General features: G+C 35.4%; 2 protein-coding genes across 5 annotated transcripts; one reads left to right on the forward strand and one right to left on the reverse strand.

Annotated features, from left to right (window-relative positions):
- Positions 1–381: 381 nt before the first annotated feature.
- On the forward strand, positions 382–8,722 carry LOC113714718 (DNA topoisomerase 6 subunit B-like). Of its 4 annotated transcripts, XM_072057201.1 has the most exons (19): positions 386–774; positions 947–999; positions 1,508–1,605; positions 1,712–1,817; positions 1,991–2,128; positions 2,284–2,335; positions 2,543–2,607; positions 2,854–2,960; positions 3,070–3,172; positions 3,399–3,484; positions 3,644–3,840; positions 4,505–4,620; positions 4,745–4,830; positions 4,928–5,000; positions 6,702–6,793; positions 6,976–7,114; positions 7,190–7,284; positions 7,359–7,533; positions 8,341–8,722. In XM_072057201.1, the coding sequence occupies exons 1-19, from the start codon at positions 681–683 to the stop codon at positions 8,485–8,487; spliced, it is 2,022 nt and encodes a 673-aa protein (XP_071913302.1). In that variant the 5' UTR covers positions 386–680; the 3' UTR covers positions 8,488–8,722. The 4 variants fall into 4 exon arrangements, with proteins under 4 accessions (XP_071913341.1, XP_071913410.1, XP_071913384.1 ...); XM_072057240.1 differs by lacking the exon at positions 6,702–6,793 and having other exon boundaries at positions 382–774; positions 4,908–5,000; XM_072057283.1 differs by lacking the exon at positions 947–999 and having other exon boundaries at positions 385–774.
- Positions 8,692–26,572, reverse strand: LOC113714645 (uncharacterized). Its single transcript, XM_027238656.2, has 9 exons — positions 26,096–26,572; positions 23,183–23,281; positions 17,565–17,776; positions 16,939–17,141; positions 16,398–16,845; positions 15,965–16,324; positions 15,713–15,891; positions 12,652–15,618; positions 8,692–11,419 (listed from the first exon to the last, which is right to left on the reverse strand). Exons 3-9 carry the CDS (start codon positions 17,764–17,766, stop codon positions 8,852–8,854), a joined length of 6,927 nt encoding a protein of 2,308 aa, XP_027094457.2. The 5' UTR covers positions 17,767–17,776; positions 23,183–23,281; positions 26,096–26,572; the 3' UTR covers positions 8,692–8,851.
- Positions 26,573–27,383: the final 811 nt, after the last annotated feature.

The raw sequence follows: 27,383 nt of genomic DNA on the forward strand, positions 1-27,383 counted from the left end.
TTCCTCGTAAGACCGGTCAGTTCATCGGATTGACCGGTTTAAAAGTCAACGATTTGAATGCAGAAACGATCCTATGAAGCACCCGACTCAGTTTCATGGCCGGTTCATCGGGTTGACTAGTTGAACTGTTGGGCCGGGTTTAATAACTATGATTTATGCCTATTAATTGTTATAAAAAAAATGCTATAATGATGCTGCTTAAAAAAATTGATTCGAAAAAGAAATTCATTTCAAGGAAAATAGATGAAAACAAAAGGAAAAAAGAGATGAAAAGAAAAGGCGGGAGATGGACTAATGCATTGCAATAAGGAGAAGTTCGGATGTCTCCTTCACCTTAGTCAATCATTTCCTTTCAACTTGCTGACCGTCAAATATGACAAAAAAATTCCATCCAACGGCTCTTAGATATCCTCCTCTATAGGACCATTTAAACCCTTCGATAACGGGGCCCAGATTCTAGATCAATCATCGGCTCTTTCAAAGAAGCAAAAATACCATCACTAGCAAAACAGATGCGAGGCACCTTAGTAATTCCCTTAAATTCCCAAAATCAGTTATAACTGATAAACCCTAGCCTGTTATCAAACAAGCCATAAGCATAAAAAGGAAAATTTAAGACTCTGTATTTTCAATTTCAAAATTTTCAGGTGAATTTTTAGGAAGGAAAATTTCTAGAATTAATGGAGATTGGAGAAAGTAGTGAGAGCCCAGAAGGAAAAAAGAAATCCAAATCAAAGACTCCCAGAAAACCCAAAGATAGCGTGCTCAAACAGAGTAAGTTCAACCATTATTTTGTGTGTGTGTGTGTGTGTGTGTGTGCGTGTGTTTTTTTTTTTTTCGAGTTTTTCTCTCTTCTGGGTGATGATTTTATCTTATTTTGATTTTAATTTTAATTTAAGGGATTCTTCTCTTTTTGTTGTTTTTTTTTTTGGTGGGATTTATGCAGAGTCTCCAGCTGAGTTTTTTGCAGATAATAAGAATATTGCTGGATTTGACAATGTAAGTTCATTTACTTATAATAGGGTATTTCATTTTCACACAGACACAATCTGAGAGTGGCAGTGCATGCCTGTGTTTGTGTAATTGTAATTTTGGTGAGAAGTGTGGACGGAGATGTCAATTTCAGATTAGGGAGATGCATTCAGCTGAAATTCGAAGGTTTGTGGTAGAATGAAATGATCCGCAATGTGTTTGAAAACCCTGCATTTGGAGAGTTCGTGTTGAGTTTAAGCGTGCTTGTTTGGTATTTTGCTGTATGATTGTTGTTTTTGTTATGTTTGTGTGTTTCTTCGTACTTAGGCGGAGATAGAAAATATTTGATATTGGATGGGAAGGAAGAGCGGTGATTGGAATCATTTATTTGTGAATTAGTAGAAACTTAGCTCCAGAAACAAATGAAAGAAAGGGATAATAATCAGTTTTGAAGTAATTATTGAACGGGGTAAGGTGTTCTGCATTTTTGTTTAACGACTTGAATGGATTTTGATAATTTGTTTATTTTATTCAGCCGGGAAAATGTTTATACACAACTGTAAGAGAGCTTGTTGAAAATGCGCTTGATTCTGCAGAGTCAATCTCGAAGCTTCCTATTGTTGAAATAACGATGTGAGCTTACTGAACATCTTTTTTCGGATTTCCTTGACAAAATTGGAAACAAATAATCTTAATTATTTTGCAAATTGATTTTGATCTGAGCTTTTGACCGTTCTAGTGAAGAGATAGTGAGAAGCAAATTCAATTCCATGATTGGGCTTGCTGAACATGAACGTGTTGATGAAGAGCTATATGATGATTTTGAGTCGGCCAAGGCTCGAGAGGTGTGTATGCGAACTTAGCATCAATTTAAGGAGTTCTGTGTAGGAAAACTTGCACTTGGTCCAAGCAATCAGAATAGTTTATATGGTTTTTTTTTCATAGCATGAACGATGAAACTTGCTTGCCACTAAAATATTGTCCACTGAAATAATGTCATATTGTCTTTGATTTTTAGAAACGACTTGCCAAGGAAGCTCGCATTCAGGAGATCCAGGCAAAGAATGCTAATCTTGGAAAAAAAGTGAAAGAGCCAGTTGCTTCAAAGGCCATGAGGGGTCGTGGTGAAACCTCATACTATAGGGTGACTTGTAAGGTATGATGCAAAAGTATTGAGCTGCTACAGCCTTTTTCTGTTTTCATTATCATGTAAAGAGCCATATGCATTGATCTATCTTTTATGATGTACATAGAACTTTGTAGAACTGATTGTGGCAAGGCTCCACTGAAAGTTCATTCTATCTTATCCAGGATAATGGAAAAGGGATGCCCCATGATGATATCCCCAATATGTTTGGACGAGGTATACACATTATGTTTTGTATCTTATGCAGCAAACTCTTGTGAATCCGTTTGAGTTTCTCTCTCTCCCCTTCCCTCCCTCCTTCCCTCTTTCTGTTGTTTTACTGCTAGTTGCCTATGCTGCTGGGTAAAATTCCTGATGTGAGATCTAATTTCCCATAATGCCTGCATGATTTTGGATTTAAAAGAGTTATATATACTTATGCAGTTTTGTCTGGGACAAAATATGGCTTGAAGCAGACTCGTGGGAAATTTGGTCTTGGTGCTAAGATGGTAGGTTTGAATTTTTGGCATTGAGCCATTTCCTTTACCATGTTTCATCTAAAGGTTGTAAGTTATGCTCAATATGGTTATGGCTTTGTCTGTTGCTTTTGTTTTGAAGACAATAGTAATTGCTAAAAAGTGGAGTTTATGAAGTATTTTGGACTTGCCTTTGCATGTCTGTTTAGTTGTAAATGATTTTGAGCTAATTCTGTCATTCATTGATATAGAAATTGATGTATGTTTTGACATTGGCAGGCCCTAATTTGGTCCAAGATGAGTACAGGACTTCCCATTGAAATCACATCATCAATGAAGGGCCAAAATTATACTTCATTTTGCAGGCTAGACATAGATATTCATAGGTACAATGTTCTCTAATTTCCAGCAATTTGGGCTATCATTACCTGACATGTCTATATTTTGTATTTACTTTGACAATATAGTACACTATTGTGATTAATCTTTTGCTAGGAACATCCCTCACATTCATGTACATGAAAAACAAGACAAGAAGGAGCGGTGGCATGGAGCTGAAATTCAGATAGTTATTGAGGGGAATTGGACAACATATCGTGTATGTATTTCTTAGGTGAAGTAATTCATATGCTTTGGATCTAATTCAAGTTGAGCACAATACATGCACTTGCAATTACCCTTCAGAAACATTTCAATTTTCTAAGTGAGACTGCTCTGTCATTTTTCTTTTATCCTATTGTATTGGGGTTGAGGTGTGGAAAGATGGCCAATTGGAACTATGTACACTTTGCCTCTCATGCTAACTGTTTTTTACTTTGTTGCAGTCCAAGATTTTGCACTACATGCGTCAAATGGCTGTTATAACACCCTATGCTGAGTTTCTTTTCAGATTTCTGTCAGATGCACCAGAGTATGCTCTTTCACTCTTTCTCAAACATACACGAACACACTTATGGGCACATACATGTATAGATTCATGCATACATGCAGACACACTTAAAAGAGATGCAGTTTTTTGTTTTTTGAGATTCATATCACTGATTTAATAATTTCTTCAATTTTTGTAAAGTAAAAATGTGACGGTAAAATTTGCGAGAAGGACAGACATAATGCCTCCGGTTCCTCTTGAGACCAAGTACCATCCATCAGCTGTTGATTTGCTCCTGATAAAGCGTCTTATTGCAGAGACTTCGAAGCAGAATCTCTTGCAATTCCTTCAGCATGAATTTGTGAACATTAGTAAATCTCATGCTGAGCGACTAATTGGTAAGACAAACTTGATTCCTCGATGTCTGATTATACAACTGAGAAGACAAAAATGCTCATGTTATTGTACAATATCTGGTGAATTGGTGTCTTCCACGGGTTGGTGAAAGTGCGAGCAGATTTATGTTGGCTAAATCATGCTGAAACAGATATTCATATGTAAATATATATGTATAAATACATACCACAAAGAGAGAGAGAGAGAGAGAGAGAGAGAGTGAGTTAACTATGAGTACAACCTTTGAAATTAATATACTTACAACCCACATGCATACTGTGTACACACACACACATATATGGTGATGTAATCAAAGGGTTATCTATGAGTATAATTGCTTTAAGTTTATACTGTGCCGAATATATTCATTGGCCGCTGTTCATATATGTACGGCTTAAGAAAAATTTTATTAAAAGAGTTAAAAAGAAATGTATATTCTGAAGATGAATGCCTTGGATGACAGTGAACTTTGGTTAGTTGAACTGGTACGAATCAGTTCCTTCCATGGTGTATATTTTCTTGATTCTGTAACTCTTGAATGAACATGTTTTGGTATCTTTTAAATGGATATTCAGTTACTGATGAGTATATGATGAGATCTTCATGAGTTCCTTCACAAATGAAAAAAAAAAAAGGTGACTGATATATCTAGCATTTTAATTTTAGGGGAAATGGGACCAGATTTCAGTCACAAAATGCTGGTCAAGTCACTGACTTCGCAGCAAATAGTTCGTATCCATCAGTTGTTTCGTCAAGCCAAGTTTGATGATCCAAGTGGTGATGTAGGTTCATCCATTTGTCAAAGAACACACCTTTGCTCTTGCTTTTGTTATTTAGAACAATATGTTTCTGGCTGATTTTTCAATTATTTTGTTTGTAAATTATTCCAATTTCTGCCTTTTGCAGTGTCTTAGTCCTGCAGGGGAATACAACTTGCGCTTGGGAATTATCAAGGAATTACATCCAGACATGGTTGCTACTTATTCAGGAAGGTTGTACCTTTTAGCTGCATTTCTAAATCAATATTACTTTTGTTGACTTTTAAGATATAAAAGTGGAAGTTGAACAGTGGGTTTGCAACTTGCTCAGTGCTCAAGTATTTGAAGGCCACCCCTTTCTTGTCGAAGCTGGAGTCAGTGTTGGTGGAAAAGATGTTAAGCAAGTTAGTTCTTGATCTCTTCTATTTTTGATTGTTGGTAATACATGTATAATCTGGTCCACTTTTGTTTTCATGATGTTATCCAAATATTGTGTTTGGAACATGAAATTGAGTATACTAGTGGTTTACCCACACATTGAAAATTTTTCATGACTGTAAATGCGGCAAATTGCTTTATATTTCTGATCAAATAATCCTGATTTTTGAGAAATGGTGATATATCTTGCTAGGATGATATAATCAACCTGTTTTATTTTCTAAAAGTTCAAGCTGAAATTTTCAATTGGTCTCTCAAAAGTTGCACCAGCATTGCATTGACTAATGGGTAAATGGGAGTTCAACCGTCTGGTCTCTGAGACTTGGTTAACATGGATCAAGCACAGTAGAGTAGCAAGTTCCTTAATCTGTTTGTAGTAGTCCAGTTAAGATTTGATCTGTGAGGGAAAGTATTACAATGCCTGAAATATTGATGTTAGAAACGGCTATTTCATCATGTCCACAAGCACACTACAATGAGCCCAATGTAATACTGAAAACCAGAATGATGAAAAACAATCTCAAATATTGTGTCCAAGTTCTTCAGTAATTCAGTTAACCTTTTTCCTTGAGGAGAAGAAAGGGGATCTTTTAAAAATTTATTGTTCGTTACCTTCGTCTTTATCCGTCCTTGCCTTGTAAAAAGAATGCACAAGTCAAAGAAAACAGAACAGTGATGACAATTTTTAAGAGTGATTGATGAAACTCTATTCCTACAAATCTTTTAATCTTTCCACTCCTTTCCTTTACAATGAAGTCCAAAGTTAAAGTGCATACTAAGAGGATAAGCTTGTGTGATCTCCTCTGACTTCTCCGAGGTTCACCTGGATTTGCTCTCAAACTTTTTTGAAGCTGTAGGTTCTCAGCCATCAATGTTTTGAACTGACCATTATGGTCTTCTGTCTGTCAATTTTGTAGGTTTAATTTCAGAATTTATAAAGAACGTCTATTGATCACATGAACAACTTTTAACTTGCAAGAAAGTTTTTTGGATTGCCAACAACAGAATTCTCTCCCTCCCCCAACACCCCCACCCCCAAAAAGAAAAAGGGATTGCAAATGTGTGTAAATTCTTAGTGAGGTCAGCATGATCATTAGAAAATCTTGATGGAGATCAATGTAGAAATATGATACTCTTTGGGTTATACAACTTGGCATGGCTATGAGATACTAAAAGCATAAACTCTATTACTTCAAGTCTCAACTGATGTCATTTGATAGGGGTTAAATATGCTAGAAACCTTCAGACATAGACAAAACCAGGACTTGGAAATTCGTATATAATTTTCATCAGTTATCTCCCATAACTTTGGGTTTCACAGACCCTCCACTTTTCTAGATCGGCTTAATTATGTTGCAATAGATTTTGGCTACATTAATGCATCCCCATGCCCTTGTTTGAAGTCAATAGAAACCTTAGCTCTCTTCCAAATTGATGCTCTATCAAGTTCTTTTTTATGATTTGATCAAAGAGTAGCTTGCCAATCTATTGAACATATCTAGTTTCTTAATTGTATGATATCTTGTCCCTTAGTACGTTGAACAGCAATTTTGTTGGTTCTCGATCGATTATTTTCCAAGTTACTGGACCAGTTGACCCTTTCTAAGTAAACATGAATGTGTGTGTGTGTGTTTTTTTTAAACTTTACATAAACCTGGTTATTATAGGGTGTGAACATATTCCGATTTGCTAACCGGATTCCACTTCTGTTCGAGCAAGGTGCTGATGTTGTCACTCGAACTGCTTTGAAGAGAATTAAGTAAGATAAGCTATAATTTTTAGACATTTTTCTTGGTTGTAGTATATCTCTTTTTTGCTATATTAATGTAGAAAAGGATAAGTTCATAATTTTGGGCATTTTTCCTTTCCCACTGAAAGATGTGTAGAAAGGAATAAGTTATAATGTTTTAGCCAAAATTTGGTTTGAATTCTGTTTTTCAGTTGGAATAGCTACAAAATAAACCAGGTGCAGGACAAGATTGGTGTATTTGTCAGCATTGTAAGCACCAAAATACCTTTTAAAGGGACCGGGAAGGAATACATTGGAGATGACATAAGTGAGATAGCTGCTGCTGTTAAGGTATAGGTTAAATTGTAAGAATACTATTTGCAGTGGTCAGAAACTCTTTGGGGCCTCACACTATTATAAAAACAGACATCCATTCAGCAGTGCTGTACTCAACTGAAATCCAAGATCCTTAAAAGAATTCAGGCTCGGGAGCAGCAGGAGAGGAAGCGAAATTTGAGCAAGTTCGTCATTTGGTTGAATGGTAACTAATCTTAACTGTACTTGCTAAGCTGAATTGTATCTCTGCTGGCTGCAGGTATATTCCTAATGTTACAGGTGCCATATACGACGTTCTGAAAGAGATGTCACATTTGCATGCATCTAAAAGGAAGCGTTATGCTAATGAGGATGCAGAAGTTCTGAATAAGGTTTCAAATCATATAATTACAAGAGAAACACTTGGTGAAAAGCTTGCACAGCATGTCGAACAGGTGAGCTGATTTATATTATTGTCCTCTAGTTCTGTTCAAATAGGCATAAGCATTTTTCTTGTTTGTCTATCTTATGTTGTCTCTCTGGCTTGACAATGGTCAATTATTGTTTAATTTATTTTCCTGTGCATAGTTTATTTGGTTCGAAAACATAAACATTTACTATATACTTGATTTTTCCTTTTTCCTGGCAAAATTTCTTTTTCAACCTGTCTTTTCTGGCCACCTCTTCCGTTTCAGTTCTCCAAAAAAATGATCCAATGCTAAGAGTCAAAGATCAGTATGAAAAATTTCATGACTACTCCTTTAGCTTTTCCATGAATATACGTTAAGCCTATATATATATATATATATATATATATATATATATATATTGAAGGTACACAAGCACCTTGAACTACTGGCCTTTTTCCAAAAACATAAAAAAATTTCTTTCTAACTGGTGGAATGCCAGTTTATTTTCTTGTGCTCTGTTTGTTTTCATGTGATTATTTTGATTGCTACATGCTAGCCAATATCTATGGAAAAACATCCATTAATAGCTGGATAGATTTTATTTATCAGCCCTTAATGTTCAGTTGTGAGAAAATACAAGGGTTATTCCCTTTCTTTTGGCTGCAAAGCATGTGAAGCAGCTGATATCACTAGTTTTGTTTCCTGCGATATCAAAAGCATCTATCTGATGCCTGTAATTTAACTTTTGATGCCTAGAAATTCTCAATCTCCCTATGTTGTGTTAGACGTTAATTTTATTTTGGAACATGATTTCTCATCTTTGGTTCCATTTGACTAACGCTATTTTTCCAGGTGGACTATGAAATGGCTCTGGAATATGCCACACAAAGCGGAGTGAATGAGGAACCCAGGGAAAATATCTATATACAAACACTGGAAGGAGAAAGTAAATTTGTTGATTTCCAGAGTCCTGTATTTGTTTTCAGACTTTTCCAATAGATTATTTTATACAAATCCCTGCGTTAAGGGATGAGGAACTTTTCTCCTTTCTTACAGGTAGTCTTCTTGTTTACTTATCCAGACATGTATTGAGTTTACTTCAAACTTCCAAGGTATATTAGATAGGTACTCTATCCCAATCCATTATCAAAGTCAGGGAAATGACGTTGCTGTATTAAACCTATTTCAACTTTGAACCCTGAATTTCGAATGAAATAGATTAGTTGATTCTTTATTGGTAGAAGTTACAAAGATGGGAGTGCCAACTCAATTTTGCCTCCTCTATTGCTGCGTAATAACATCTGCAGCATTTTTGTTGTATGTGAAACTCAAATTTCATCACATTCCACAGCTCGGGGATCTCTTACCCGACAATCTCTCCTTTCATGGCTAAGGAGAGAGCATTAAGTTTTCCCCCACTTTCCACAGTCACACCAGGCATGGCCACAGCTCTACTTCCTACAAACCCACCATCTTCAATATCAATTTTTTCATACTTCACTTTGCCTCCTTCACCTTCATAGATGTGTCCAAAGAGCAAAGCTTCTCTTTCTACAGAACCGTATTTTTCTATCTTCACCATTTCAGGATTGAGCAAAGCTTCTGTGCTGTCTACGTATGCTCCTTGGTCCCAAGCAACTTCTGAACCCAGAGTTTTCATCCAAATCCCAAACAGAAACGATCCACTTGTCATTCCCATCAAATATTCTGCAACTAAAGTCCTTATAGCCTGCCATATGGTGTCCATATAGGTAGCTTTACTCCAGATCAGAACAGTTTCACCTTCTTCCTTCTTCCCTACCAGAATCCATTTGGTCAGAGTGCATAAAAGTCCACCTAAAAGTCCCGAGAAAACCCAGAACAAAGGCAACACCCAGATTTTCTTGCTTTCATTTATTGAAAAGATGCTGTTAAATGGGATATTGATCACTAGTCCCAAGAGAAAATATGGCAGGAAAATTTGCAGCAGGGGTTGAACAGACATAAGCCACAATGTTGTGTACCAGGTTCTAGCCAATGTCACTTTGCTCAATTCCTTTTTCTCTAACCTCGCTGCCATGGGACAGCCTGAGAAATCCAGTTTAACATCAGTTCGATCCAGGAAAATCCTCCATGTCTCTGGAAGTGGCTTGCTGTTTCTTAAATGTTGGCATATCTCATAGACTACTGAACGGCCATGATCAAGTGAGGCACTTTGATTGTAAGATGTAGCCCTGATGACATCCACTTCGTGACATCGAAAAAATGGGTTGAACTCCAGGCCATCCGATTCTTCCTTGGTCAGCATTTCATCAATAATTATCTCTCCCACCTCCATATACGGAAATTCAGTTTCATCCCATGGCTTGGTACAGTCTAGTGCAATCTCAGTTATACTTGCATCCTCAGGAACAGGCCGAATTTGCAACTGAAGAACGTAACGGACCTTGTCAGGAGAATTCACGCGACACTGGAAATCTTCAGCTAAAAAGAGTAGGGGGCGAGTGTCTTTCTCATCTCTAGGGATTGAACCAGTATCGGGTGGAAGTATACCCATAGGCTCCACCTTGCCCGAGTCCTCAGCGATGTTCTTGTTGAAGGGCCTCAACTTGAATCTGACATACATTTCTTGTCCATTCTCGAATCTAAATAGTCTGCTGAAATTGGAGTAGTAATGAAGTTCAGCATAAGAGTCTGGCTGTCGAAGAGATCCCCACATAGCATCCCGTACATGAGGAGCATGTTTTACATGCTCTTCTCGTGCAGCAGCTGAACATACGAGCCAGGTAGCAAAATCACCTATTGTACGAGCGTGGAACGCCTTGCCTGTTTTCAGCGTCAAATCAAGTAAAGGACTTTTTCCTTCTGACAGGATCCTTATTGCTGCACCACGTGGATCGCGCCTAGCATCATCATCAGAACTCAAGCAGTTACTGTGGCGGATAATTATGGGGTAACACCTTCCAGGAGAGAAGATCTTATGGTTTGGGAAGCCTGGTATGGTTTTATAGAAAACAAGTGATCCCTTTCCAGCTGCGCCAATCCGATGGAAGTACCTTGATCTTACTTTCAGGGTTGTGGCAGCTAAATTTGCAGCAAGATTTCCTAGAACTTTCTTATAGTTCACATCCATCTCTTCTATCCTCTCATCCAAGGAATACATGATGTTTCTGACCATTACTGGAGCTTGCGACCCTAAGTATACACCACCTCTCTGAAGAACTGTATTGCTGGGAGCAATTGAGATTGCACCAAGAATTACATCTCTCTCAACCACAGCACCAGGGAGGATGAGGCTTTGACTCCCAAGAACTGAGTTCTCCTGTATTTCAATTTTTCCATAAGTATATCCATCTTGGCAGTAATATCCTGGAGTGATCCGGCTGAAGTCACCCAAATGTACACCATCACCGATTGAGATCAATTTTGGATCTAAAACAGCGTTAATGGATCTGATGGAACAGTTCTGACCAATTTTTGCTCCCAGAAGACGCAAATACATGGCAAAAGCCTCTGTTCCTGAGAGGAACTTGGCGAATCTTACATGGCAAGCAACATTCAATCGGTGAGCAAACCAAGAGCTAAGATATTTTTCATTTGCTTCTCCTCTTTGAAGATAAGAACTCAAGATGCCAGTGAAGATGCTCAGGATAAAGCCATGAGCTGCATAACCAGCAGCAACTAAAAAGGCAGAAATGATTGGGTTTGAAGGGGCACTGTCGAAAATAGCTGCATAGGCCACCATTGTATAAGGCAACCAATGAAAAGCCCCACAAATGCAAAAGTATCCGAAGTGGTCAAGTGAAATATCCTTCTCAAAAATCCAAATGTAGAATAAATAGATAATGGCTGCTGATAAGCTGCTAAGACAACTAACCATGTAGATACCCAAAAACTGAATGGTAGACTCACTTCCGGAAGGCTTTCTTATGGTTTCTTCACACAGTTTTCCCTAAAGCCATCATGAATGTAGAAAACACAAAGGTCAGTTTATGTATCCCAAATGAAAAAAATTGGATTTTTGATCCATATTCTTACTTTAGACAACATGAGATAATCTTTCATGCCCATGGCATCTGTGCTTAGATGATTTGAGTTTCTCAAGAATTGAGATTCATATGTTTCAAAAAACATTGCCGAGAATATAATGCAAATGGAACATTCATAAAAGAAGTCAATAGACGAGAACGCAAAAACATGGATATTTAGTTTGGCAAATCTATTTATCCAGAAATGTTTGTTGTCACAGTAAAGTCAATCTATCTCTCCAACATTTTCTGCCATTATGTCATCAGGATAACATGTGTATATCTGCTGGCAACATGACAAAGAAGATACGGTATAGGATATGCTTTAAGAAAAGGCCATTATAAACTTGGTTCTTTTGTTCATAGTTGCCAATAGAATCAAACCAAAATAATAGTAATCAAAGTCAATCCAAGGTTCAGTTCATGAAACAAGTAGATTTCTGGATTTTGCATATCTGTTGGGAAAAAGTAAAAAGTTTACCAAAAGAACAAATCCACATAATTAAAGAAAGACCTAAATCCTACAGAAGAAGCAAGGTGAAGAAACTAGAATACCTACAGGCTTCAAATAAAAAATTTGAAATGTCAAGTGATATGGAAGGCTGAGACACGAGCTCGGGTGTCTGCTCAAAATGTTCTCTGTGAATATTGGTAATAAACGATTGAGGTGTCTAGTCAAAATGTCCTAAATGAAACACTCGGATTGTGTTGATTTCATTAAAGTGACTTGCATGATATGTTGCTTTACATAATGCGTGTCTAGGGTCTGAATTGTATTTTGTAAGCTGAGCATTCCTTATTAAAAAGTAAAAAGCATCTATAGTAACTAAAATGAAACATCAAAAGCTTCTCTACGCTTTAGATCCATTCATAGCTTAATTAACTACGACAGATTTTCTTAACAGGAACTTCCAATTTGTTGGTATGACTAATGAAATTACTCGCACAAGAAGTTGAAAGGTTAGCTGTATTTGTACCAAATGTGAATTCAGATCCAGCATAAACAGAAAAGCTGAATGGAAAAATAAGATGTCTTTTCTTAGATTGCCAAGTAGTTCTGAGTGAATAAGAAGAATGCAAAATAATCAAGGCAATTCCATAAAAGCAATCACATTTGCAATAAAGTTTAAACCTTATGCTTGTAGGTTTTACTTACCTTCTGGACCACATTGGCACTTGAGTTCTTAAAATCTCCGTTGCCTTCGTATGTCTGCAGGGCAAACACTTCAGCACCATCTCCGATAGTACTTCCCTTCTGAATTACAGCATAAGGACCGACAAAGGATTTTTGGCCAATTCGGATTGGAGAGAATGACAGGATTCCATTTCTCACCTCATGACTTTGAAGCAATGCACCTTCCGCAATAACATCTTCTTCTCCAATAGAGACTAAAGATGGGTCTGTGATATCAATAGTATCAATCACAGCAGATGTTGCAATCTTAGCTCCAAGCATCCTGAACCAGTGATTTAAGAAAACTGTTCCTCTCAAGTGTACTGCTAAAACTTTTGAAGCAACTTCTTGAGCCTTGTAAAGTGACCACCATTTAACAAATCCCAGAGACCAAATTGAAATTTCTGGAGACAACCAATAATTTGGCTGCAAAACTGAATTCCCAAACAATGCTATGCAGAAGCAGGTCGAGCAAATGCAGAATATCCAAGATAGAGGAGCAAATGCAAGGGAAATTAAGTATCCAATCAGAGGAGTTCTTTGAAGTAATGGACGTGTCCAAGAGACAAGAACTGTATAACCACGAACTGACAAGTATGCAGGACATGTCAGCAACAAGGAAATATAAGCAAGAGCAATAAGATGGGCTATCCAAATAATCAACTTTTGTGATTCTGAAACTTTGAAATCCACTTCAGCTCGGTTTGGTACTGTTTGTGTAGCAGTTGAACCAGGCAAGGTAGAACCAGGCAAAGTAGGAATAGAGCGGGATTTGACTAAAAGATTTTCAGCAAAATTCGCCAAGTCTTCAATACAAGTTGCAGTAAAAATGTCGATTGCACCAACTTGAACTCCAAGAAAATCTGAAAGCCTTTGAGCTGCTCGTACCACACCAATGGAATCAACACCATAGGATACCAGACTCTCAGTGGTGGAGATCTTAGCACTAGAAATTCCAGTCTGCTCGGATAGCAGCCCCTTGAGAAATTCTATAATGTCTTTTTTACTGACAGTACCCATTGTTGAAGAAAGATCTCTTGTTTTTTGAGGATGTGATGAATTTCTTTTAGACTTAGGAGTTGATTTGTTGTCTCTACTTGCTGGCTCAACTATTACACTCAATGTCCCATCGATGAACTTTTTGGCACATTCAAACCTCCTTATCTTTCCTGATGTAGTTTTGCTAATGGACCTTGGCTTGATCAGTACAGTTGCAGCGACAATGACACCATGTTCTTCTGCCACACGGGTCTCAATCTTCTTAACAACTTCCTGTGACGAGAACTTAGTTTCTCGAACCTCAGCAATGACAACCAAGGCAATCTGGTCAGAAACATCAGGAACAGATATGCCTTTTGCCAATAAGATCTCACTTGGAACAGAAACAGCAGCACAGCAGCCAGGACGAAGAATTTCAGATGAGCTCTCAACTGTTTTCTCAATATCTGAGGAATAAATATTTCGTCCAGCGATGATGATTAGATCTTTTATCCTTCCAGTAATGAATAATTTGCCTTCAATAACTCGCCCCAGATCTCCAGTTCTCAGGTATAGCTTTCCTGAGTGGTTGTCAAGCTTGTTTCTGAATGTTGTTTCACTTAGCTCCTTCATGTCCCAGTAACCAACTCCAGAACTCAAACTACTAACCCAAACTTCCCCTTCATTTTCTGATTTTTCAAGCTCTTTACCTGTCTCAGGATCTACAATTCTGATATCCACATCCTTATCATTTGGATTGAAATAACCACAACAAACACGTCCTTGCCAATCAACCAAAATTGGCTTGTCCTCTCCATATGCACTGCACACATATACACAATTTTCTGCTAAGCCATATCCAGGAGCCATTACCTCTTGGGAGAGTCCAAAAGCCTGAGTCAGCTCAATAAATCGTTTCAAAGTAGCCGGCCTAATTGGTTCAGCTGCAGTCATGAGGAAAACTAAGGAGGACAAATCAAAATTCTGTACCTTGTTCAATTCTAATTTTCGAACAAGAAGTTCAAAGGCAAAGTTTGGTCCAGCAGTATGAGTTGCATGATTTGTGCTGATAACCTGCAACCACAACAGTGGATCCCTGATAAATGTCATTGGTGAGAACAAAATGGCAGATGCCCCACTAACCATACTTGTAAGAAGTCCACCAATCAGTCCCATATCATGGTACTGAGGCAGCCAGCTTACAAGTATGGTCCTTGATGTACTCCTGTATCTTCTTCGCATAAGTTTCACATTATGGATTAGCCCACCATGAGTGATCATGACTCCTTTTGCTTCCCCAGTGGAACCCGATGTGAATTGAAGAAAGCACAACTCATCTGATTTAGGTTCACTGAGATCATCCATGTCATTATATTCTGCAGAAATTATGGATTTCTTGATCCAAGCATCAGTGTGAAGCCATGGAAGATTGGGCCAGTGAAGAGAGGATTTGCTTTTCCCATTCAATAAAATCATGTTCTTTGCAGAAGCTGCACGAACAGTGAGATGATAACTAAAAGTTGATAGGATTGCAGCTGGATTGCACCTTTTTGCAATGTTGCTGATATGGAGAAGTGCTTGTCCTCCTCTTTGCAGAGGATCAGGAGGAATGACAGGTACAGGGACAACTCTAGCTCTCAAACACCCAAAGAAGGCATCAACGAAATCAAGGCCAGGGAGATAGACTAAGAGAACCTTATCACCAGGATTGATAGTTGGCTTTTGGCTTGTTAAGAGCTTGTAGGCAATGACTGAAGCATTTGTATCCATTTCTTTAAATGTTCTCTGAGCTACCTTGTCTCCTTTTTCATTGATCCATGTGTAAAGAATCTTATCTTGAGTAACAGTATGAGTTGCCCAGTGTCTCAAATAGCTGTTGAGGGAAGGGAGATCTGGAAATTGTATCCCAGGGAATTCAATTGATGGCTTACAAGCTAATGCCAGCCTATTTGATTTCAATGGAAGTAGTCTCTGCAAAGAACAAGCTTCAAGTCAGCATAATTGGTGGCTAATTTGAAACTTCTAGAATATGAAGCTGTATACGAAGTGAAGTGGAATCTCATGCCTTAACATATGGAAAATCTGGCACAGGAGTATTGCTTGCAAAGTGCTTCCGCATTAGAGCCATTGCATAGGATGCATTTCTTTCTGTTAGCTCAAATGCCATGAGCCCACCTATGAAATATGTGCTATTCTGACCTTGCAATTCATGTTCCAGCTTATCATAAAACCCATTCTTCATATCTGTTTTAGAAGGGAAAGATCAGAATATGTTTAGTGCGAAATAGGCATCTTTACCTTAAATCTACCCACATACCTTCACTGCTGACATGAGGAAAGTACTTAAATTGCCGTTGCAAAACCACTTTCTGAACTTGACCTCCCATATTTTCTACAGCATTTATTGCAAGATCAGTAACAGTTGAACCCCTGATATCAGAAGAATTTCCATAAGACCAGAAAAGAAAAATGTCCGTGTCTCCATAAAATCTCTGCATTGCAACAGGGTTTCCTAAAGTTGCAGGATCAATCATAAATTCTTCAAAGTAGTAAAATCCCTTTGGAATATGCTCCAATCCCTTTGTCTTCAAAACGGTGGTATAATAGTCGATAGTTTCTACTTTACTGAATAACTCCTTCTCAAGCATGCTCATGTGCAGGCACTCATTCATACTTCCTACAATTGAAACCTGTTAAATAATGCAAAGAAATAACAGCAGCGAATTATACATGTTATTAGTTCAACAAACCTGGAAGGTTCGTGGAAGGTGATCTGTAAATCTTTCCACTTTTGAAAGGGAAAGCTCCTGAGATAATTATTTTATCAAACTCCATAACTTGGACAATATCATTCTCATCTTTAACATTAAGAATGATGCCATCTGAGTTGCGCCTAACTGATATTACTTCAGTGTTCCAGCAAAATTCTACAGGCAGGCGCTCACATAACTTCTGCCAGAAACCCATGTAACCTCCTCTAAACCGCTGGATTTTTCCAGCCATGGAGGTCCTTGTGAACTCATGGACGTAAGCATAAGGCATGTCTTCTACAAATCCATACCCTGAAGCTGTGAAACCATATGATACTGATTTAGGAAACGATTTTAGGCCATGATTCCTGAGAAAGGCAGGAGATAAATCTGAAGCAATTTTACTGACACCATGCACCCCAAGGTGACCAGTTTCTTTCGCTTCATCCTGCAAAGAGGGAAACATAAACAGAAATCAGTAGTTCAAACTAATTAAAAACAGTAGTCTGTACTAGTCTCTTGTGGCCTAGTCATAACTTACCTGAAGTTTCAGTGTAAGAGAGATCATGGAGACATAGTCATCCACCAATTTCATGTCACGAATTGTTCCTCCTCTACTATCAATTAGAGCGAAGATATCTTTATCCAAGTCCTCCAGTTCAGCCCCAGTTTCTTTTGCCAAATGAAAAATAGTGGGGGCACTGTTGGCAGCCAGAACTTGACCTCCCAAATCATAAATCCTTCCTGTAAGACATCATTGCAATCTCCTAATCAGTTTCAAGTGTTTTATGGTCATGGCCTTTTTAGCTTGTGCAAATGAATTTCAAGTGATCGTTAAAAAATTCAGACAGAACTTATCATGTAATGGACTAATAATCTGAACTACATAAGATTTGATTCTGTACAGCTACATTCGTTTTCTGTTATCTGTTTTCTTATTTTCATTTAGGTTAATTTCAGGAAAGATCAATCTATTGTTTAAGTTCTCCCCATTTATTCTCTGTGGCCTCAAACAGTATGAAGATGAAATCTTGGTTAGTCAATTTAAGCATCTTACTATGAGACAAATAGACATTCTTGAATTATACATACAATTTACAATGCCTAAAGAACTGATAAGGACACTACTTTTGGATATAGCATCAACATTGTGAATTTAAGTCATACCATCAATGTCAACAGATTCACACATTCCTCCAGCAGATTGATATTTCTCAAGAACTGTCACATTACAGTAACCAAGTCTGGATAGAGCATATGCAGCAGATAATCCACTCGGACCAGCTCCCACTATTGCGATTCTTGTTTGGACAGGAAAGCATGGGTGCAATCTTGAGAACAAATCATCAACTGATACTGATGGATCCATATTCTTCCAACTAAAACATTCAAGCACAAAATCAATTACTAATATTAGTACATAACTGAAATGCGACATGTTACATGGCTTTCTTGATCATAATCTGATATGGTTAACAAGTAGCCTCTCTAATAGTATTATGAAGAAAACTAGGATCTGCTTGACAAGTATTACTGTTGATATGCCAGTCTAAATACTCAAATTATAATTATTTCCTCCGAGAAAAACACAATATTCGGTTTATTTCAATATGTGAGATATCATCAAAAGCGTAATCCTTCAGATTCTAAAACTATGGATGCAGGTTTAACATTTCTCAGTGACAAGCAAAATTATCTTAACTCGTTAAACTAGGAATAGTAACGTAGGAGTACTTTAACATGCTCCTCTGTTGCAGAACAAGTGTTTTTCTAGAGAAGACCACAAAATTGAAAAATTAACTATTTTGCAATGCTAGAAAAGTAAGTTTTTTTATTCCAAATTGGTTTAACAAATAAACTGATTTTCTGATTAAAGCTTAAGTTTGCAAGTCTTTTCTAATTTGAATGTTCATTGAAAGTACTTTAAAGGATAACAAAATTGTATTCGATTAAAGGCAACCCTTCCTCACACCTTATGTGTAAAACGTTTGCCTCCGAAATAGCCAAATTTAGCTTTTCTTCCAATAAATACGCTACAAGTTTTGTCTTCACAGTTTTGTTGAATTGGTTGTCCACTCCCAGCAAAGCCATGTGTATTTCAAACTTCAGATTAAAATGATGATTTGCATTAAAGAAGATGTAATTCCTAGTAAAAATAAATCATAAAAGAAGATGAAGATTAAAAAAAAAAAAAAAAAAAAAAAAAGAAGTCTGGAGTGGCGCTACTTAGAAATGTGCATTAATGGGGTACTTTTTGGGAGGTTTTTTTCTCTAACCTTTTAACTAGGGGTGGCAATCAGGTCGGGTTCGGGTTGGCGGGTCGGGTTGATGCTGAAGTATAACAAAGAACCTGCTGACCCGAACCCGACCCGCCAACCCGAAATGGGTCAGGGTACCTGACACGAACCCGAAAATTTCGGGTTGGCGGGTTGGCGGGTCGACCAGAAATGACCCGAAACTTAATTTTAATTTATTAATTTATCACTGTAATTTCTAATAAAATCAATTTTTCACAAAATTAATTACATCATCAAGTAATAAAAATTTAAATAAATAATTTCAAACCAAATCTAAAATAAATTAAACACCATAAAAGTGTTTTATCCCAAACCAAATATAAAATAAATTAAAACAGCATAAAAGTAAAAAATAACATAATATATTATTTGTCCAAATATAATAATTTTAACTTCACACAAGTTAAATAAATTCATTTAGGATTAAGTAATTAATGCCTTTGGAAAAAAAAAATGATTTAGTTTAGTTAGATAAAATAATTTTTATGTTTATTAAATTAGTTTTAATTCATAAACGGGTCACATCGGATCATATCAGGTCACCACGGGTTGACCCGAAATTGACCTGTTTTTTTTTCGGGTTCATCGGGTTCGACCCGATTCTGACCCGAACTCTCGAAACCTCAACCCAAACCCATTAATTTCGTATTAGGTTCGTGTCGTGTTTTCGGGTCGTGTCAGGAATTGCCACCCCTACTTTTAACGGGATATTGGGGAATGGAGGCAAAAAATGACTTATATAAGGACACAAATGAAATTTTTAAAATTTTCAATAAAAAAAATAAAAATTTAAAATAATTTCTAAGCAGTTCCTAAACTTTAAGAAAGAGTTACAAAAATTAATCATGCTCTTCTTAACGCACACGTGTAACCCATATAATAGAAGGGAATATGGTCTTATGAGTTTAAAACATTCATAACCATATGGCTCCATTTCAAATATTCAACAAGAAATTGAAATTTTCAAAATATGTTGGCGACTATTTATCAAATTTTCCAAGAAGCAGCAGCGAAAACACTATAACAAAAAAAAAAAAATAAAGAACAAAAAGTTTTAGTCTTTCTCATATCCCTCCATCTCCCAAGTGCAACATTGCCTAACATCATCAGTTTTGTTCTAGTCTATCTGATATCCCTCCATCTTTCAAGTGCAACATTGCCTAACATCATCAGACAACAACATTGGAAACAATTAGACAAAATGGAATGAGCATTTCTCCACAAATTTTTGAGTTCAATTTCATAGAATCTAATGTCTTCTTTTTCTTTGCTCAAAAAAAGACATAGATTCTACAAAATTGAACTAAAAAATTTGTAGCGAATTCAAAGAAAATTAATTATATCGTTTTCCGTGATCACATTTCCCTATTATTTTTTTCCCTCACATACATCAAATCGTTACAGTAATTTTTCTAGGAAAAATCATGGAAAATACAATCCAAACACAACTCAAACTATGTCTTACAACTATAGCATTTCACTACTTGTGTACACTCAACATTTCATCATGTAAACAACCACAACAACTTATGATTTTGTAGAAAGCAAAAGAATGCAAGCACAATAGATCAAATTAAGAAGACATACCTCGAGATGTAGCCTTGCAATTAAACTTGCAATGGGGAAGAAGCTATTTAATTGTTCCAAATATTTCTAGTTCTAAAGCAAGAGATGAGACTCATTTATTTACGCATGCAAGTCATGGTACGTTACAAGAAGCTGATGGTCAAACACGCAAGTGGAAATGTAAGGATCTGGTCAGGGAACAGCCAAATGTAAGCATACATGTCAAGTTCAGTTATATTCTCAATGATCATTGTGACGCAACCACCGGTACCAAGTAATTTGACTTTCTAGTTTTTTTTTTCAATTTTTTCAGGAAGACTTTCTAGTTTACTTAATTCATGTCACTTAGAAATTTTCAACTGAATGATGAAATAGGTTTACAATTCAAAATTATAAAAGTTTGCTACCATTAATCAAGAAAACTACACAATTAATTTTAAAAAGGTTCATTTCTTGTTTTAACTTCTCAATGACTTGTACCCGCAAAACTATTCTACCATTCCATTTTTAGAAATTATTTTTCAAAAGTTGATGATTAGAGTATTTAAGAAACCATTTTGCGTTGCCGGGCACCAAAATTGCTTTCTTATTCTACGAAATAAGCACATGAGTGCATGACTAACATTTTGGTCCTCTATATAGTAATTGAACTATTTGTACTCGTGAAATATGTGTGCCTTTCTTTGATTGACTTCTTTTTCACTAATCAATCCCAAGAAAGTGGAAATTAAGAAGGTTTTGATCATTTTTCCTCCATAATCATACGCGTCACATCGGGAAATAGTTTTGCAATGAAAATTACAAAATTTTGCAAACTTTAGTGCGAAAAAGTATTCAAGTGAATGAAAAATCGTTCCATTCTTATTTTCATTGCTAGAATAGTTGTGTTTATTGAACCATTGTGCAATTTTGTATTAGAAATCTATTTTCACTAGTTGTTATGCAAAAATGATCATTTTTAGTCCTTAAACAATTAATCTATGTATTTTTTTGCATTTTTGTCAAGAGATTACATCCAAAACTCTTAATTTAGAAAATCCATGTTCCAATGTTTGTCTACTTTTTCCAACTTGACCCAATCTCCGCACCCAAAAAAAAAAAAAATGCACCTTATTAGGCTCTATATCCAAATTTCAAAGTCCACTTGTCAAATGATCTTTTGAATATTACATTGCAGCAATTAGATACATTTCAAACTACAGAAACCTGTTTGTATTGAAACAACTAGTTACCACTAATTACTTGGACAAAAAAGTTTTACGCAATCTTGGTGTGCCTTTTTTGGTCAAACCACAGAAATTGGTTATTGGACAAAGAGGTAGCAAAACAAGTGCATTAATTGGAGCAAATTGTTCAAAATGAAAGTGTTTAATAGAATTTATCACGAGAGAATAGTTTAGTGTTTTGATGAACTTTATAATCATTAAGATCTAAGACAAAAGGGTAGACCAAAAGCTTAAATGCATCACCATCCAAAAACAAAGGTTTTGTAACACAACTTCTTCTAAGGGTGAACCTGAAAATTTTCAAATTCTCTGCCTAAAGTGCAACTGATCCAAATATAGGAGAGAACAAGAAACTTATTTCAAAAAAAAAAAGAAACTTATTTCCCAAAATGCACTTAGAATTAGTCAACTGGGAAACTGATTTCTCAAATTGTATTTAGAATTAGTCAATTCGCTGAATTTTATGAGATATGGCATCTCACTTCTAGATTAGACAGGTTATTAGTACTATATAATTGGGTTTTTGCAGTTTCTAGCATGAGAATTTGGTCAATTTATCCGTCATTCTCCTAACCAGTGCATATAATTTCTTGATTCATATTAGTTTTAAACAAAAAAAAAAAAGTTGTGTCAAATATTGCTGCAAGACTAGATCTATTGAAGATTATTTTGTTTGTTCTTTGTGTTATATTCAGTGAAGAATTGGTCTTCCAATTTGCCTAGAAGATATTGTCCCATAGACCAGGAAAAATAAAGGATACTGTTTACGCATTAATTTGGCATAGCATTAAAAATTAATTATTTTATTATTCTGAATGCATGTCTTTTATCGTAAACAATGTAATATTTTTTTAATTATGATTTCTAGAAGATAATTATTTTATTATTCTGAATGCATGTCTTTTATCGTAAACAATGTAATATTTTTTTAATTATGATTTCTAGAAGATAAATACTCAGTTAATTTTCTGAACCAGTTTAGTCTAGTCACTCATTTTATCCAAAGTTGACTCTTCTCATTGAACTATGTTGAATGATTCTGTAAAAATTGCGGGTCAAATTAAAAGTATTATATATATATATATATATATATATATATATATATATATATATATATAGTATACAACTCATTGTTTCATAAAAGAAAATTCTAAGGACTAATTGACTTGATATTGAAACATAAATATAGTAATGGAATTTTTAAGACTAATGAGACGTAGAAAAATAACAATTCTAAAGACCTGCTAGCTTACATTGAATACTTACCCTAAGTTTAGATAGATCAACAATGATAACATATGCTCGTGTAGCATCCTTATTTGCAGATGAACTTCCTACGAAAAGTTAAACTTTTGCACTTCGGATTCAAACATTAGGAGTGTGCAAATTCACAGACTGAGATATAATTTAATACATGGAATTGATTTGATTTTATTGAATTTATTCAAACACGCATTTTACCCCCTAAGATATCAACATTAAGTGTAAGTATGCATAAAATTTAGTAAAAAAACAATACTAACAGCGCCAAGTGTCACGATAAATATGTAAAATACCTCTTATGTTTTTTCTTTTTTTTTTTTGAGGTAAAATTAATAACATGGATTACTTCTAAAGATGTTTAATTGCTTATACCTCCTAAGGAGTAGCAAATGGTACGTAGAAAAAGAGACTAAAGCAAGAGAAGAGCGCTTACCAAGTTGTCTACGGGAAGGGAAGAGTAAAATTGAGTTTGCAATACGGCTGGTTCTTCAAACAGCAGCAAGAGCTTAAGGAACTTAGTATAAAATGAGACCTGGGATACATAATTTGATATAGTCAAATCATATGATTCGTGACACACAATTGTGGATTCGAATAGTATAGTGAGTATGAGTATGAGCAAATGATATAAAGCCACGTCAAATATATTCTGGACGTGCCAAAAATGCAATTATATAGAAGTAAGAATTGTACATTGATTAAAGAAGTGAATGACCTGCTTAAGAGAAAGCAGATAAAATTGAGTATGTAAAATGAATTATTAATTCAAGTCAATAGATTAGATAAGTCTGCGTGCGGTCCAGATCGGGAACTGTAGTTTAGTTCGACATTCTTGCTTTTTCTGTCCTAAACTAGTCTCATTGACATTATTCCGATGTAATACCAAGATATTGATGGCATTTATACCATTAAAAAAGAGTAAAATTCCCTAAAGAAACAACAACATCATACAATTCCTGCTTGCTTGAAAGCTACGGTAAATATTAAATCATCACGGTCAATTTATTTATTTTTCCTATCCTTTCAATGGGAATATTACAAGTATAGCACTCCCTATATATACTTTGCATAAGTAACGCCATTAATGCATTAACCACCTTAGACAACAAAAACTAAGAGGACTTAATTTGTTGATGACCAGCTTAATTACCTAGTTATACAAAAAGAAACAAATTAAAAAATTAGTTGTACGAATAGGGGTAACAATTTTTAATATGGCACTATAAAATGACTCGAAATTAATAGGTTTAACACGATTAGAGTAGAAGTGTGTTATTATTGGATCAACCTGTAATAGAAATGAATGCAAATGGGGTGGATTGAGTCAACCTACAATTTGACATGCAGATCCAATAATAATTAAACATTATTAAATTATCTTGAATTTTTGTTTTTTTAGTAACAAGTTATTGCTTTTCTTTCAAAGATTAAAAAATAATGAAGGCTTGTAGGATGGATGGTTGCATTATAGGTTTGCAAGTTGCAAGTTTTACGTCTTATGTATGATAGTATTAGACTTTTTGTTTCTTTTAAAAACTCTAAACTATGACATTTGTTTTGTACTTACGAGACTTTATTGCATACTATGTTTACATGAAGTTTGAAGACTCTTAAGTTCTATGTTATATTACTATGTATTATTATATTTTAGTAGAAATTTTGTTTTGGTTGATAATTAGCCTTGAAATTTGAACTTCATTATATGTTTTGAACTTTGAAGACTCGTTGTGTATTTTTGTCATTAAAAAGGTTTTAATAGCAAGAGTTAAAAGGGTTTCATAAATAGAAAAAATAAAGTGTATATTTATAGGGTTCGTGTTACTACAATTATTATGTGTAAAATGCTTAATAGCTTTTTCGGATAAGCCAATCCAATAACAAACAAGTCATGAGTTTATTTACACGAACGCGATACAACATAACTTATTGTCACCCTTATGCAGAAGGTTTCTTTGGTAAGTCCAAATAGACTAAATTTATTTGTCTATGTCAATGAGTCTATCAACTACTAGGCTTGATCTTTTTTTTTTTTTTTGACAAACGATACCAATTTTATATATATTAACACTTGAAATTACAAGAGTTAATTACAAAACGGGGTAACTACCCCCATATCTTTTCTAGCTAGTTCTGACAACCAAGATGGGAATGATCGCTCCCATTCAATTATCCTAACTGACTTAACTGCAAATTGATCCAAAGCATGGCTACAAGTATTAGCAGTCCTGGGAATAAACAAAAACACACAACAATCAAAGTTCTTCAACTACTAGACATGATCAGGACATCATTTCTCTAATTTTTTACTCGATTTGGAAGTCTTCCCTCTTGTATAAACTACATCATAATAAAGACTATTTGCGTAATTATTTGACCAAAGTTTTAGTATTTTTCATTAGTTTTGAGAAATTAACTGTGCAAACTTCGAATAAAGCCTCAACTCTAGTTACTATTCTGAGTTGTGCTTCGATTATTAGTAACTCACAAAACTTATCGAACGCTGCTCAGCACAAACTTTTGCCAAATATGACATCCTTTAACTGTTATTCTCCAAAGGTTGTTTATTAATGTCTTAAATCTTTGCAAGCATGAAATTAATCAAATTAATTTAGAACTAAAAGAAGATTAGTTTCATTGACGCATTGATTCAGTCATGATTAATGGTTATCGAGTTCAGAGCAGCATGAAATGTTACTTTGCATAGCACATGATAATTTATAAAACCTTCATTAAGGTTTCTGACAATTTCACTTCAAATCGATCTATAAGGTTTCAAATGTAGGTCTCAGATTTTTTTTTTTTCTTCAATCCAAGTTTTAATTGAACAAAGGCCGACCATCTACATATAGAAAATCTATATGAATTGCTAAAAACTATTTCAGTTCCCGAATTACTTTTGCATGGCTCATCCCATTTGAGATTAACAACTTCAACTAAAAAATTGACTTGATGGAAAAAAATTAAAAAAAAAAAGAAGAATGATCTTGACAATTTGTGCTTATTGCTTAATCTAATTGCAGTCCGGACGGAGCTTGACTCTCAGCTTCTATCTGAGCGTATGAGGAAAAACTACGTGCACTATTTGTTCAATTGTTCAACGCCTCAAAAAGAAGATTGAGGAGGTTTTGTTTCTTTAACACTTCCTACATTTCCACAATTAATTATCTAATAAACTAGCGGAGGGAATGCAAACCCACCACCATCCAAAGTTGGCTTGAAATATTAATAATTCAATGTTAGAAAGAGCTAGGTAGGTGTTCATGAAACCCTTGTGAGAATTGCTCATAGCTTGTAAGAACTAACAAATGGTAGAAAAAATAGAGTGAAGGAATAGATGAACATTTACCTAGAGATTCCGTTTGCAATGTTCTGATTCTTTAAAGCGCTGAGGGGGTTGAAGGAGTTCAGAGATCACAATCCACACATCTACTCTGGCTAAAAGTGGCATTTATTCCTTATCCTTGGAAATGCCTTTCAAAAACAAATGTTTTGGTAATCAAGATTTTGAAACACTAATCGTGTTTAGTTCTGAAACTGAAATGTTCTAAATTCTATGTGAAGCTTAACTGATAGTTAGCCAGTTGACAAGATCTATCTTATAGGGAAAAACAAGAAACTTAAATCATTTCTCAAAATGCAGATCGAGTGATTTAGTCAGCAAATTGCTTCTGCAGTTTTTGGCCGTGAGAATTTGGGGAATATGCTCGTTGTTTTCGGAAGGAATGTTCTAAATTCTATATGAACCTCGGACGGCCGGGCAGCCGTCCCTGAGGTTCTATCCAAATATCAGAGAGAATTTTAGTATTTAAAACATTTTGCTGAAACTACACTGATCTGCCCTCTCAAATTAACCTGCTTAATGTTTACATTCTGCTCTTCTTTTCTCTCAATATAAATTTCTTATAACAATCCAAGTATCGAACACCTAATCTCTTGTTGTATAGGATTAGGACAATGCAATTAAAAAAGGAAAAGAAAGATAAAGACAATACAGCCCATTAGAAGTCGTTTGTACTACGAGGAGTATTAATCAATGCAAGTATAAAAATTATCTAACGAATGAAACAAGGGACTAAATTTTGTGACTTTTTTGTTTGTTTTCAAGTATCGACTCTTCTCCACTTCTCGAAACTGTTTTTTTTTTCTTTAGAATCTTCTTTTGTATTTTATAGTTTGGTTATTAATAATATAAACAACAAATCTTGTTTAAAATAAGAGGTACAACATAAGAAGATCAATAGAAAATTATAGATTTCATTTTTTCATTCTATTTAATGTTTAACATTTCAATCAAATGCTTTTGTTAGACTCCATTTTTCTTTGGGTTTCATGTTTAATTTGGAATTGTCCATTGGAACTTCTTAACTTCTAATGAATTTAATTAATAATTTTTAACTTTACAAATTGTCTATTAATAGAATTTGAACGTACTCCAGTACTTCTACTTCAGGTTTAAGAATATATTCTAGGTTGCAACAATTCTCCATGCTGAATTTATATGTTTTCTATATCCATATTAGCTCTACATAAGAATTAGTCTTTGACATTGCAAATCTCTGGGAAAATTTGCTCTTTCTAGTTTTCTCTTCACAGCCTAGGAAGGGAGAAGGAAGAATGGAAATTGTTGAGTTTGA

The sequence above is a fragment of the Coffea arabica genome, chromosome 1c, assembly GCF_036785885.1.
Source record: "Coffea arabica cultivar ET-39 chromosome 1c, Coffea Arabica ET-39 HiFi, whole genome shotgun sequence".
Lineage (NCBI taxonomy): Eukaryota > Viridiplantae > Streptophyta > Magnoliopsida > Gentianales > Rubiaceae > Coffea > Coffea arabica.

What these genes read in the sequence shown, in the direction of transcription:
- LOC113714718 (XM_072057201.1), top strand. Translation starts at nt 681, where the DNA reads ATGGAGATTGGAGAAAGTAGTGAGAGCCCAGAAGGAAAAAAGAAATCC. An exon ending in TTGGTCTTGGTGCTAAGATG is followed by an intron (nt 2,608 to 2,853) that starts GTAGGTTTGAAT and finishes TGACATTGGCAG; the next exon opens with GCCCTAATTTGGTCCAAGAT. An exon ending in GTTGCTACTTATTCAGGAAG is followed by an intron (nt 4,831 to 4,927) that starts GTTGTACCTTTT and finishes CAACTTGCTCAG; the next exon opens with TGCTCAAGTATTTGAAGGCC.
- LOC113714645 (XM_027238656.2), bottom strand. Translation starts at nt 17,766, where the DNA reads ATGGATCCATCAGTATCAGTTGATGATTTGTTCTCAAGATTGCACCCA. An exon ending in TGAATCTGTTGACATTGATG is followed by an intron (nt 17,142 to 17,564) that starts GTATGACTTAAA and finishes GATGTCTTACAG; the next exon opens with GAAGGATTTATGATTTGGGA. An exon ending in TCCTCATGTCAGCAGTGAAG is followed by an intron (nt 15,892 to 15,964) that starts GTATGTGGGTAG and finishes CTTCTAAAACAG; the next exon opens with ATATGAAGAATGGGTTTTAT.